General features: G+C 43.7%; 1 protein-coding gene across 1 annotated transcript; it reads left to right on the plus strand.

Annotated features, from left to right (window-relative positions):
* The first annotated feature begins 12328 nt into the window (after positions 1 to 12328).
* On the plus strand, positions 12329 to 13657 carry LOC123133608 (xylanase inhibitor protein 1-like). The gene is made up of 2 exons (XM_044553062.1): positions 12329 to 12613; positions 12796 to 13657. Exons 1-2 carry the CDS (start codon positions 12421 to 12423, stop codon positions 13521 to 13523), a joined length of 921 nt encoding a protein of 306 aa, XP_044408997.1. The 5' UTR covers positions 12329 to 12420; the 3' UTR covers positions 13524 to 13657.
* Positions 13658 to 13975: the final 318 nt, after the last annotated feature.

The following is a 13975-nucleotide window of genomic DNA, read 5'->3' on the forward strand; positions in this document are numbered from 1 at the left end:
TTGAAGATATTTGGTCTCAAGAGTCATGATTGGCACATATGGATTGAGCGGGTAATGCCGGTGATGTTGCGTGGCTTCATCCCTGAGGATGAATGGCTAGTACTGGCAGAACTCAGCTATTTCTTCCGTGTTCTTTGTGCGAAAGAACTATCGCCTGGCGTGCTAGAAGAAATGGAAGAGTTGGCGCCAGAGTTGATCTGCAAGTTAGAGAAGATCTTTCCACCGGGCTTCTTTAATCCAATGCAGCATTTGATTTTGCATCTCCCGACCGAGGCAAGATTGGGGGGGGCCGTGCAAAATCGTTGGTGCTACCCAACTGAGAGGATGCAGAAGACGCTTCGAGAAAAATGTAAAAATAAACGTAGAATTGAAGCGTCTATGGCTGAGGCATTCATCACTGAGGAGGCGGCAAACTTCGTGACAGCACACTACGAAACCAAAAATCGTCATTTGCATAATCCGAAGCCTCGGTACAATGCTGACGAGCCTAAAAAGGGTGGATCCAACCTCAGCCTATTCAAAGGGAATCTCGCACCAGCCAGTGTTTCAAATCCAGTATCTTTGGATAACGAAGAATGGCGTACCATTTCGTTGTATATCTTCAACAACCTGATAGAAGTGCGGCCGTACATCGAGTAAGTTCTCGGTACATTGTTTCGCAACTTCTATTTCCGTTTGAACTGCTCTTATTCCTGGATATTTCATACAGTCGATACGTCGCCCTATTCTCGTATGGAGCGGTGATCCAAAAGGATTCCGTCGAAGAGTATGAGCTTCTCGCAAAGCAAGGAGGCGGCTATCCCGGTTTCATCTCTTGGTTCAAACAAACGGTAAATTCTATTAGACAATTTCATTTCATTCGCTAATTTGTGCGTAATGCAACAATCCTTTCATATTAAACTTGTAGGCTAATTCAGAGTCTATGGACGCCGAATTGAGACAAGTCGCTAATGGTTTTGACTATAAGGTCCGTTCATTTGACAAATACGACATCAACGGGTATCGTTTTCGTACCTATGGCAAAGAGCTATCTATGGCCGACCGAAAGTCTACAAATTGTTGTGTATCTGCTATCGGCGAAGGAGGTACCGAGTATTATGGGAGAGTTGAAGCAATTTATGAACTTCTATTCTATGGTGAAAACCCACCGAATGTCGTAGTCTTCAAATGTTATTGGTTTCAGCCGAAGGAGACTAGAAGGACTCATGAACATATAGGGCTAGTTGAAATCAACCAAAGCACCCATTTAGATGTTCCTGATGTCTATATTACGGCTCAACAGGCGACCCAAGTATTCTATCTACCCTGGGCCTGCCAAACTAATCCAAATCTGAAAGGTTGGGATGTCGTTTATGAAGTGCCGCCACGTGCTAGACTATCTCCCCCAAAGGAAGAGGATTATGAAGACTATAACCCAGACACATATGAAGGAGAATTCTTCCAAGAGACACGTCTTTCCAAAAAGCGTTTCAAGAACCGGTATACTTCACCCCAAAACATTGAAGTAGACAGCGACAGTGAATCCCACATCACCCCAGAGGAGGAACAAGAAGAGCCGGAACAAGAAGAGGTTACTGCTGCGGACGACCTCTCAATGCTTGACCGATTACGTAAAGGTGGCCTTCCACATGTTGATGCCACTGAACCCTATGAGCCCGTCATTGATTATAGTGATGATGATGATTATGCATTTATTGATGATACTGATCGAGATTATTAGTAGTGTCAGGTATTCAATTTTTTTATGTTGTACTTGATGATGATACACTTAAGTGATATACATATTATTATTCATGTCGGTATTTTTTTATGTTGTACTAATTTCGTTTACTCTTTGTCATGGCAGGTGTTGAAAGATGGAAGGGGAGCCGACTGAGGCCAAGGACAAACGTGCCCAAATTGAAGGTGTGCCACACCATCAAGGTAGCTCCAGCTTATATCAGTTCGGGCGGAATTGGGTATGTGGTTTGCTTCATGATTAATGCAATTCATTCATCATGCTAGCTTGAGCCCTTTAATTACTAATTTACTTTGTTTCTCTCTTTCAGGCATGCTACAATAAGACGGATAAGGTGCCAGAGGGGTACGACCTGTATGCCATGGCCCACACTGCCTCTTACAAGCAAGTCAAGGGGAAGGCAAGGAAAGGGGAGGAGTTTAACCTGAGCCAGATTCCCTACAATCCAGAGCAGGTGATGATATCTAGTGGCGGGAGGTCCCGTGGCTCCATAGCCATTGATCCAGAGATTGCTCCTGAGACCACGATGAGTTTAATTTGAATGGACGTTACTTGCTAGTCTTAACATTTGAGTGTCATCATGCTAACGAAACATTGGAAATGATCTTTGGTGCAGCGTAACTCCACACAAGCATCACATGATCCTTCTCCAGCTACTGGCATGAGCCAGCCCGCTCCCACACCTCCATGATCAAGGTAAGTTTCTCTAGTTTTTTGCTTAACAAATGCATAAAGACCTAGACTTAGCTTTATTTCATCCAATATGCTTACCTTAATGACCTAGAGTTAGCTTCTTTTCCTGCAAAATGACTTAATAAGCTTACTGACCTCCAAAACCAGCCATTTTACCTAAGTTAGCTCTAAAACGATCTATACTTAGCTTTGTTTCCTCCAAAATGACCTAAGTTAGTTATAATATGCTTAGTTAACTAGGTTTGCTCAATAATGACATGTACTTACCTTACTTATGTAAAAAAATGGCATAATTAGCTTAGTTAACTCATAAACGATCCATTTTACCTACGTTTGCTCTAAAATGATGCATTTTACCTTAGTTCGCTCATAAACGATCCATTTCACCTAAGTTACCCCACAAACGATGGTGTCCTTCTTCTTCTAGTCTTCTTCTTCTAGTCACCTTTTCCTAACTTTCTTATTTGCCATTTTGCAGATTTCATTCACTTCTCGGAAGCTAGCTTGGAGTGCTTGTTTTTTATTTCATTCTCTTCTAGTATTCTTCTAGCTTGCTACGTGGAACTTGCTATCTTGATGAAACTTTGCATTGTAATATGTATGTGCAACTTCCTAATGGTTGCAACTTATGTGTATGTGCAACTTGCTATGTATGAATGGATGGAACTATATATGTATGTACGATGAAACTTATGTGTTGTTAAATAGCCCTGTGAAATATATCTATATATGTCATATATATTTGCTGTGAAAATTGTTGGATTAAAAAAACAGAAAAAGGAGACAATATGCAGGCTCTTTGCCGTCTGCCACCGACGGCAAAGGGCTCTTTGCCATCAGCAGCGGATGACAAAGAGGACACGGGGCAGGCAACTATGCTTCCTGGGAGGCTGACCAATTTGGTCAGTTTGCCTACAGTGGCTGACGGCAAAGAGAAAAAAACTATGCCTATAGCGGCGGACGGCAAAGGCCTGCCGTGTAGTGACGTCGGCTGACATCACTCGGCGGACGTCAAAGGCCTTCCGAAGTTTGACGTCCGCGGCGGACGACAAAGACCTTCCGTTAACCACATAACGGAGTAACAGCACATTTATTGCCGTCAGCATTCTTTTCCGTCCGCTGCTGATGGCAAAGGCCCCTTTGCCGTCAGCCGCCCGAAGCAGACGGCAACGTAGCTCTTAGCCGTCCCGTACTTTGCCGTCCTCCGCGGACGGCAAAGACCTTTGCCATCCGCTATCCATGCCTTTGCCGTCCGCCGTGGCAGATGGCAAAGTAGTTGATTCCTGTAGTGCTTGAGCGATGCTTTCTCCTTCGCGAGGGCAAAAATTATATATGTAATTACGATCACGATGAACAAGATGCATAGGATAAAACTTCTGATGAAATTCCAATTTCAATCGGTTGTAGTTCCATGATCCCATATCATCACATAGCCTAAACCATGTCAATGCCTCTCCCTTCAAAGATAAAGGGAAGACCTTCTTCTTGGTAACATCCTCGGGCATACCTGCAAGCTTAAATAATCCACAAACTTCATCCACATAGATTAGGTGCAAGTCGGGATGTAATGTTCCATCTCCTGTAAAAGGATTAGCTAGCAGTTTCTCTACCATGCCCGAAGGAATTTCAAAGTAAACATCTTTAGTAGGTTCAGTAGGTTGAGGAGCAACTCTTTTCTCTGCTGGTCGGGGTGAAGATAAGCCCTTCGCAGAGGGAAACAGGTATGCCCAAGGATATTACCAAGAAGAAGGTCTTCCGTTTATCTTCGAAGGGCTTATCCATAAAAGGGAAAGGTGGAGATCACCTTGACTCTTGCATAAATTAAAAGACATAAAGTAAAAGATAAGCCCTTCGCAGAGGGAAGCAGAGGTTGTCATGTGCTTTTAGGGTTGGATGCACAAAATCTTAATGCAAAAGAACGTCACTTTATATTGCCACTTGTGATATGAACCTTTATTATGCAGTCTGTTGCTTTTATTACTTCCATATCACACGATCGTATAAAGCTTATTTTCTCTGCACTAATAAGTCATGCATATTTAGAGAGCAATTTTTATTGCATGCAACATGACAACTTACTTGAAGGATCTTACTCAATCCATAGGTAGTTATGGTGGACTCTCATGGCAAAACTGGGTTTAACGATATTTGGAAGCACAAGTAGTATCCCTACTTGGTGCAACGAATTTTTGGCTAGCATGAGGGGGAAAGGCAAGCTCAACATGTTTGAATGATCCATGATAATATACTTTAACTGAGATGTGAGAAAACATAAACTATTATGTTGTCTTCCTTGTCCAATATCAACTCTTTAGAATGTCATACTTTAATGAGTGATCACAATTATATTATAAAAGATGTCCAAGATAGTATATTTATATGTGAAAACCTCTCTTTATTTATTACTTCCTATTAATTGCAACGATGACCAAAACTATGTTTGTCAACTCTCAACAACTTTCATGCCTCATACTCTTTATATGTGAAGTCATTACTATCCATAAGATCAATATGAACTCTTTTATTCTTTTTATTTTCTTAAGATCATTGCTACCTCTTGAGCACTGCGTTGGATTTCCCCGAAGAGGAGAGGATGATGCAGTAAAGTAGCGTAAGTATTTCCCTCAGTTTTTGAGAACCAATGTATCAATCCAGTAGGAGATCATGCACGAGTCCCTCGTACCTACACAAAACGATAGCTACTCGCAACCAACGCGATTAAGGATTGTCAATCCCTTCACGGTCACTTATGACGGTGAGATCTGATAGAGATGATAAATAATATTTTTGGTATTTTTGATATAGAGATGCAAAGTAAAATGTAAAATGTCAATCTACTTTGCACAAACACTAATTAAAACATAAAAACACATTTAAACAGAAAGTAGAAACAAAATTTAACACTAAACAGGAACAAAAACAAAAAAAAAATTGGGTTGCCTCCCAACAAGCGCTATCGTTTAACGCCCCTAGCTAGGCATAAATATTTCAATGATGCTCACAAGAAAGACAAGAATTGAAGCACAAAGAGAGCATCATAAAACATGTGATAAACACATCTAAGTCTAACATACTTCCTATGCATAGGCATCTTATAGGCAAACAAATTATCAAGGCAATCAAAAACTAGCATATGCAAGGAGGCGGAAAGAAACAATATAGCAATCTCAACATAACGAGAGGTAATTCATTATCACGAAAATTTCTACGACCATATTTTCCTATCTCATAATAATTACATGTCAGATCATAAGAAAATTCAAAAAAATAGCTATCACATAAAATATTTTCAACATGATCCACATGCATGCAAAGTTGACACTCTTCCCAAATAGTGGGATTAACATTAACTAAAGTCATGACCTCTCCAAACCCACTTTTATCAAAAATTTCATAAGATTGAATATTCTCCAAATATGTGGGATCTAGAGTTGACACTCTTCCAAACCCACTTTCAATATTATTGCAAACAATATTATCAATCTCATATTCATCATGGGGATTAAATAAATTTTCAAGATCATAAGAAAAATCACCCCAATCATAATCATTGCAACAAGTAGTAGACATAGCCAAACTAGCATCCCCAAGCTTAGGGTTTTGCATATTATTAGCACAATTGACATCAAGAGAATTTATAGTAAAATCATTTAAATCATGCTTTTCGTTGAGGGAGCTATCAAGCATGGGTGCAATAGCAATGATCTCATTTTTAACATAAGGAACTATAGCAAATTCGTCTTCATAAATATTGGCTTCATGGCCACAAGAATAGCAAGCATCATGTTCATCAAGGGATATTTCAATCAAATCATCGGAATCATCATTATCTATAGATTCATGCATATCATTATTTTCTTCCAAAGCAACGATCATTCTTTCAATAAATTCTTGGACATAGACATTATGAGCAAGGTTTTCATTACAATATTTAAGTATGATGGAATTTTCAGATTTGTTCAGAGTAAAATCATACTTTTCAATCAAAGAAGCAACTTCATGAGCACCCTTAAAAACAACAAATTCTTTAATTTGTTCGATATCATAGTAACTATAAACACCCTTTGCATAAGAAGATAAGATTTCATTATCATTGAACTCACATAGGTAGGGAAGGTGTTTTTTAGGGTTCTTAGAGCAACAAGTAAAATCACACATTTCACAAAGATTCCAAGCATAGCATAGCAAACTATTTATATGATACTATAAGAGTCTCCCTTTTTTAGATAAACGATGACGCACAAAATGAGCATGCGCATCTAAAGATTTCCCATCAACTAGGCTAGTTGGGGTTTCAGCACGAGCACATAAGGATTGAAGATGATCCAAGTAGAACACTTTACGTGGATCCATATCAATAGATTTTTAGCAAGCAAAGATGCAAGCATATAGAAGGCACAAGGAAACACAAACAAAGATACATACGGGAAGAAGGCGAACGCAAAAGAGAGGGCGAATAAAACGGCAAGGGTGAAGTGGGGGAGAGGAAAAAGAGAGGCAAATAATGTAATGTGAGAGATAGAGATTGTGATGGGTACTTGGTATGGTTGACTTTTGCACAAACTCCCCGGCAACGGCGCCAGAAATTCTTCTTGGTACCTCTTGAGCACTGGCGTTGGATTTCCCCGAAGAGGAGAGGATGATGCAGTAAAGTATCGTAAGTATTTCCCTCAGTTTTTGAGAACCAAGGTATCAATCCAGTAGGAGATCACGCACGAGTCCCTCGTACCTACACAAAACGATAGCTACTCGCAACCAACGCGATTAGGGGTTGTCAATCCCTTCACGGTCACTTACGAGGGTGAGATTTGATAGAGATGATAAATAATATTTTTGGTATTTTTGATATAGAGATGCAAAGTAAAAGGTAAAAGGCAAAGTAAAAACAAAGCAAGTAATAAAGTAATGGAGATTGATATGATGAGAATAGACCCGGGGGCCATAGGTTTCACTAGTGGCTTCTCTCAAGAGCATAAGTATTCTACGGTGGGTGAACAAATTACTGTTGAGCAATTGATAGAAAAGATAATAATTATGAGATTATCTAGGTATGATCATGTATATAGGCATCACGTCCAAGACAACTAGATCGAAACGATTCTGCATCTACTACTATTACTCCACTCATCGACCGCTATCCAGCATGCATCTAGAGTATTAACTAAAAAAACAGAGTAACGCCTTAAGCAAGATGACATGATGTAGAGGGATAAATTCATGCAATATGATAAAAAAAACCATCTTGTTATCCTCGATGGCAACAATACAATATGTGCCTTGCAACCCTTTCTGTCACTGGGTAAGCACACCGCAAGATTGAACCCAAAGCTAAACACTTCTCCCATTGCAAGAACTACCAAACTAGTTGGCCAAACCAAACGGATAATTCTAAGAGACTTGCAAAAATAACTCAATCATACATAAAAGAATTCAGAGAAGAATCAAATATTATTCATAGATAAGCTGGATCATAAACCCACAATTCATCGGTCTCAACAAACACACCGCAAAAAGAAGATTACATCGAATAGATCTCCACAAGAGAGGGGGAGAACATTGTATTGAGATCCAAAAAGAGAGAAGAAGCCATCTAGCTACTAGCTATGGACCCGAAGGTCTGAAGTAAACTACTCACACTTCATCGGAGAGGCTATGGTGTTGATGTAGAAGCCCTCCGTGGTAGATGCCCTCTCCGGCGGAGCTCCGAAACAGGCCCCAAGATGGGATCTCACGGATACAGAAGGTTGCGGCGGTGGAATTAGGTTTTTGGCTCCGTATCTGATCTGACGGGGGTACGTAGGTATATATAGGAGGAAGGAGTACGTCGGTGGAGCAACAGGGGGCCCACGAGGCAGGGGGGCGCGCACAGGGGGGCGCGCCCTCCACCCTCGTGACTGCCTCTAGCACTTCTTGGAGTAGGGTCCAAGTCTCCTGGATCACGTTCGGTGAGAAAATCACGTTCCCAAAGGTTTTATTCCGTTTGGACTCCGTTCGATATTCTGTTTCTTCGAAATACTGAAATAGGCAAAAAAAACATCAATTCTGGGCTGGGCCTCCGGTTAATAGGTTAGTCCCAATAATAATATAAAAGTGGAAAATAAAGCCCAATATAGTCCAAAACAGTAGATAAAGTAGCATGGAGCAATCGAAAATTATAGATACGTTGGAGACGTATCAATCATGGCAAGATAGCAAAGCCCTTGACTCAACACTAATCTTTATTATATATAACTCACGGACTCGATTACATAAAGGGATCGCCAAGCAAAACTCAAAACTAATTCAAACCAAAACTTTATTCTACTAGATCTAGATATTATCAAAAGGATCGAACTAAGTAAAACAGTAAAGATAGGAGTGTGATGGTGATACGATACCGGGGCACCTCCCCCAAGCTTGGCAATTGCCAAGGGGAGTGCCCATAGCCATGTGATTATGTCCTTAGAGGTGATGAAGGCGGTGATGATGATGGTGGATAATCGCACATCGAGCGTAAAAGCTCCTCCAACTTGCGGATAATGCCCTTGAGTGCGACGATATGATCCTTCAACAAAATATTTTCCTGTGTGAGATGCTTGTTTTGTATATGAGCTAACTCAATCATCTTGAAAGCTTCAATCTCAGTTGTGGTACATAGGTTAGGTAAAGGTTGAGGGATGTTTTCTTATTTCTCCGCCGGAGCTTGATCCTCCATGGCCTTCTTGATCCCTTCATCCTTGTTGATCTCATCTGGTTCTTCTCTTTTCAGCTCTATCTTCAATAGCCAAGCATCCTTGTCTTCATTGTTGGAGGGGGGTGACGTCATGATGCTCTTGATCTGTCAGAAAAACAACTCGAAACAAAGACAGAAGATTTTTGCATGATACGGTGGTCAAAACCTTCGGGAGATTATATAATGATTTTTTACCGACCAAAAGAAGTAACGTGCAAGAAAACGGAGTTCGGGAGGCACACGAGGTGCCCACGAGGCAGGGGGCGCGCCTAGTAGGGGTGGGCGCGCCCTCCACCCTCATGGAGGCCTCGTGTCCTTCCCGGATTACTTCTTGCTTCCCTAAATTTTTAAATATCCTAAAACGGAGAAAAAATGCTATTAGAACTGTTTTGGAGTCGGTTTGCTTACCGTACCACATACCTATTCCTTTTTGGAGTCTGAAACATTCTGGAAAGTTTCCCTTATGTATTCCTCCGGGGTTACGGTTTCGATAATATTAGTTTCAACATTTATAGGATTACCTGAGATATAATGTTTGATTCTTCGACCGTTCACCACCTTCGGATTTGTGCCTTCGAAGTTGTTGATTTTTATGGCACCGGAGGATAGACCTCCTCGATAATGTAAGGACCTTCCCATTTAGAGAGAAGTTTTCCTGCAGAAAATCTTAAATGAGAGTTGAATAGCAACACATAATCACCTACGTTAAACTCACGCTTTTGTATCCTTTTGTCATGCCATCTTTTAACTTTTTCTTTAAACAGCTTGGCATTCTCATTGGCTTGGGTTCTCCATTCATCAAGTGAGCTAATGTCAAACAACCTCTTCTCACTGGCAAGTTTGAAATCATAGTTGAGCTCTTTAATGGCCCAATATGCCTTATGTTCAAATTCAAGAGGTAAGTGACACACTTTTTCATAAACCATCTTATACGGAGACATACCCATAGGATTTTTATATGCAGTTCTATAGGCCCATAATGCATCATCAAATTTCTTGGTCCAATTCTTCCTAGATCTATTAACGGTCTTTTGCAAAATTAATTTGAGCTCTCTATTGCTCAATTCTACTTGACCACTAGACTGCGGGTGATAAGGAGATGCAATTCTATGATTAACGCCGTACTTAGCAAGCATTTTACGGAAAGCACCATGAATAAAATGTGAGCCACCATCAGTCATGAGATATCTAGGGACTCCAAACCTCGAAAAAATAACTATCCTCTCCCCTTAGTATTTTTAAGGCCAAAATCACTATTTCAACCCTTTAATCAAAGATTAGCGTGATTTGACCCTAATTGGAACCTTGGCGTCTTCCGTGCAACACAAACAAGAAAGATGACATAATAAATAATTTTACTACTAACTCTCCACAGGAGAAGATATTCATGAACCAGCTGCGCAAGTCAAGACTGGATAAACAAGAAAGCATCCATAATCTAGAAAAATCAGATCAGATTAGATCGTACTGATAATCACATCCGGGGAAAACAAGAATGATTTTTCTTCTGAAGAAGAACCACCTCTCCTTTTTATGCAAAATAAAAAACCATCACAAATGTGCGAGTTCCATATTAATTAATCAAGGCTCAAGATAATTAATTAAGGACCAGATGAACAATGAATAAAATCAAATGTGGGGACGATCTAGCTACTGGAGATGGTTCTTACGTAGATGCACATGCATGGATCCGATGTGGAAACGATCTAGCTGCTGGAGATGGGGGAAGACGCGGGGACGACTGCTACGACCCCCTTCTCCATCTCTCAGCCACCTACGGGGCACGGTGCGTTGCGCCGCAGCGGGGCGGAGCGCGGATGATCGACCGAAGCAGCGGCGGGACCACAGTACTGCGGGGGAGGATGAACATGGCTTGGCCTGCTAAGGGAGCACAACGGCCGACCGTCATGCGGGACGGGACAAAGGTTGGGGAAGGGATGACTATGGAGGGTGGAGGTGGTGGGTGGCGCGATGCAGGGCACGACAGGCACAGCCTTGCGCTGCTCCTCGTTGCCTGCAATGTGACCACACCCTGCCTGGCGTTCCGCGATGGCAGCGGCGGCGGCGGCGGTCTCGTATATTGGCAGAGGAGCAAGACGTGGGTGGCGGAGGCTAGGAACCCTGGGGTTTCGCGATGGAAGTGGCGGCGGCGGTCTCGTAGGAGTTGGACCGAGGAAGGAGTTGGATCGAGATGGGTGATGCCGGCGGCGGTGGCGGTCTCGTAGGAGTTGAACTGATGGGGCTGTGACCTAGATCGATAGGAGTGCTTTTTTTTGTGGAGTGCTTTTTTCGGCTAGGTGTGTGGGTGGCTGGGGGAGTGGAGGGGACGAAAAAACCAATGAAAAAAACCCGGACAAAAGTGATGGGACGAAAATTGACCAGCGGAGACTACCAATTGCTTCATTAGGATTAGAGATTCGAATCGTGCTTGCCATTGTACAACAAACCCTCATCTTAACCCACATTCCCTCCTTAATTTGAAAGCTCCCCCATTTCCTTCGTTTATAATATGCATGGCACCACAATCTCTCGGAACTCATGTGATTTTTCAATCTGACTTTATCATTGATCAGGGTGAAATGACCAAGATACTTTTGAACCTCACTTGTCAGCGTTTCCTATACAACTCATTGTAATCTTTGGGTCTTAGTTTTCAGCACACGAAAAATGAAACTAAAAGCAAAAATAGCTTTACAAGTGGGTATCCTCATAAAAACCGCCTCACTATTAGAGGTTGAGATCATCTGCAGTACCAAAAATGTTATAATAACGAATGCTTACGGAGAAGATAGTACGGACCTATCCCATAATACTAACCCTCCGCCCATAGATTTTCAGAGGTGGGCCCTGGTTCCCCGCTAATAACCAACTAAAAACTGCCACGTATTCCTAGCCCAGTAACATCCCGTAACCAGTCCGTTGATGTAGCATTGCTCATCACTGCATGGGTGCGCTAGAGCAGAGGATCCTAACCCCACCCCACTATTAGTAGTCACTCCTGCGTGCGGCACGCCCGAAAGGGAGCAACCAAAAGGAGCCTGAAATGTTACTCTTGCTTGCCCAACTCAAGTCAACCATAGCTAGCTAAAATGGTTCTCCAGTCAGCTATAGCTGCCTAGCGAGCTCAGTTCCACATCTCCATCTGTCTCTCTGTATTTGCCTCCAGAATCCATCTATATATATATATATATCGCATTCGAGCTAAACAACCCTTCATCCAAACAAGCAAAGGCAATACCAAAGCTAGCTACGCCTACGAGAGTTGAAGAAACCAACAATGACGCCGCTCGCACCCCCGAGGCCAGCAGCCTACCTCCTAGCCCTTCTCTCCGTCGTTGCCGCGGCCCTGTCGCTGGCCGCGCCGGGCATGGCGGCGGGGAAGACCGGCCAGGTGACGGTGTTCTGGGGACGGAACAAGGCCGAGGGGTCCCTGCGCGAGGCCTGCGACTCCGGCATGTACACCATGGTCAGCATAAGATGATAACCCCCCAGTTCGTGTGCCTTTGATCATAAGCCCCCCTTTGTGTCACTGACATGTGGGGCCCTCCTTTGTGTCACTGACATATGGGGTCCGGTCCCACATGTCAATGACACAAAGGGGGGGCTTATGATCAAAGGCACACGAACTGGGGGGGTTATCATCAAATGCCCCGCATGTCTTTCCTCGACGTCTTCGGCGCCAACGGAAAGTACCACCTCGACCTCTCCGGCCACGACCTCTCAGCCGTCGGCGCCGACATCAAGCACTGCCAGTTCAAGGGCGTCCCCGTCTCCCTCTCCATCGGCGGCTACGGCACCGGCTACTCGCTCCCGTCCAACCGCTCCGCGCTCGACCTCTTCGACCACCTTTGGAACTCCTACTTCGGCGGGTCCAAACCGGGCGTCCCCCGCCCCTTCGGCGACGCGTGGCCCGACGGCGTCGACCTCTTCCTGGAGCACGGCACGCCGGCGGACCGCTACGACGTGCTGGCAATCGAGCTGGCGAAGCACAACATCCGCGGCGGCCCGGGGAAGCCGCTGCACCTAACGGCGACGGTCCGGTGCGGGTACCCGCCGGCGGCGCACGTGGGGCGGGCGCTGGCGACGGGGATCTTCGAGCGCGTGCACGTGAGGATCTACGAGGAGAGCGACAAGGCGTGCAACCAGTACGGGGCGTGGGAGGAGGCGTGGGACAGGTGGACGGCGGCGTACCCGGCGACCCGGTTCTTCATCGGGCTCACCGCCGACGAGAAGTCCTACCAGTGGATACACCCCAAGAACGTCTACTACGGCATCACGCCTGTGGTGCAGAAGAAGGACAACTACGGCGGGGTCATGCTCTGGGACCGATACTTCGACAAGCAGAGCGACTACAGTAGCTACATCAAGTACTACGCCTGATCGGAGCTATGCTTCCACAAGCCACGCTTGCATCATCTCTCCGTCGATTAGATTTTGATGTGTTGTTGCAAACTTGCAAGCAAGAATAAAGTGAGGCTTGTACTTGGATAAATAATTGAACAGTTGGTCATACAGTTATGGTTTTGTTTTTTTTAAACTTCTGATCTATTCATCAACTAATACAAAGAACACCAGAAGTAAAAAATACATTCAGGTCCGTAGACCACCTAGCGACGATTACAAGCACTGGAGCGAGCCGAAGGCGCGCCGCCATCATCGCCCCTCCCTCTTCGGAGCCGGGCAAATCTTGTTGTAGTAGACAGTCGGGAAGTCGTCGTGCTAAGACCCCATAGGACCAACGTACCAGAACAGCAATCGCCGCAGATGAAGAGAAGCGTAGATCAGAAGTATCCAACTTGTAAGGACACGAACTCAGACGAACGAAGACCGGA

Source organism: Triticum aestivum, chromosome 6B (assembly GCF_018294505.1).
Source record: "Triticum aestivum cultivar Chinese Spring chromosome 6B, IWGSC CS RefSeq v2.1, whole genome shotgun sequence".
In the NCBI taxonomy this organism is placed as follows: domain Eukaryota; kingdom Viridiplantae; phylum Streptophyta; class Magnoliopsida; order Poales; family Poaceae; genus Triticum; species Triticum aestivum.

Coding starts and splice junctions, on each gene's coding strand:
- LOC123133608 (XM_044553062.1), top strand. CDS start 12,421: ATGACGCCGCTCGCACCCCCGAGGCCAGCAGCCTACCTCCTAGCCCTT. Junction 12,614..12,795: donor CGGCATGTACACCATGGTCA/GCATAAGATGAT, acceptor ATCAAATGCCCC/GCATGTCTTTCCTCGACGTC.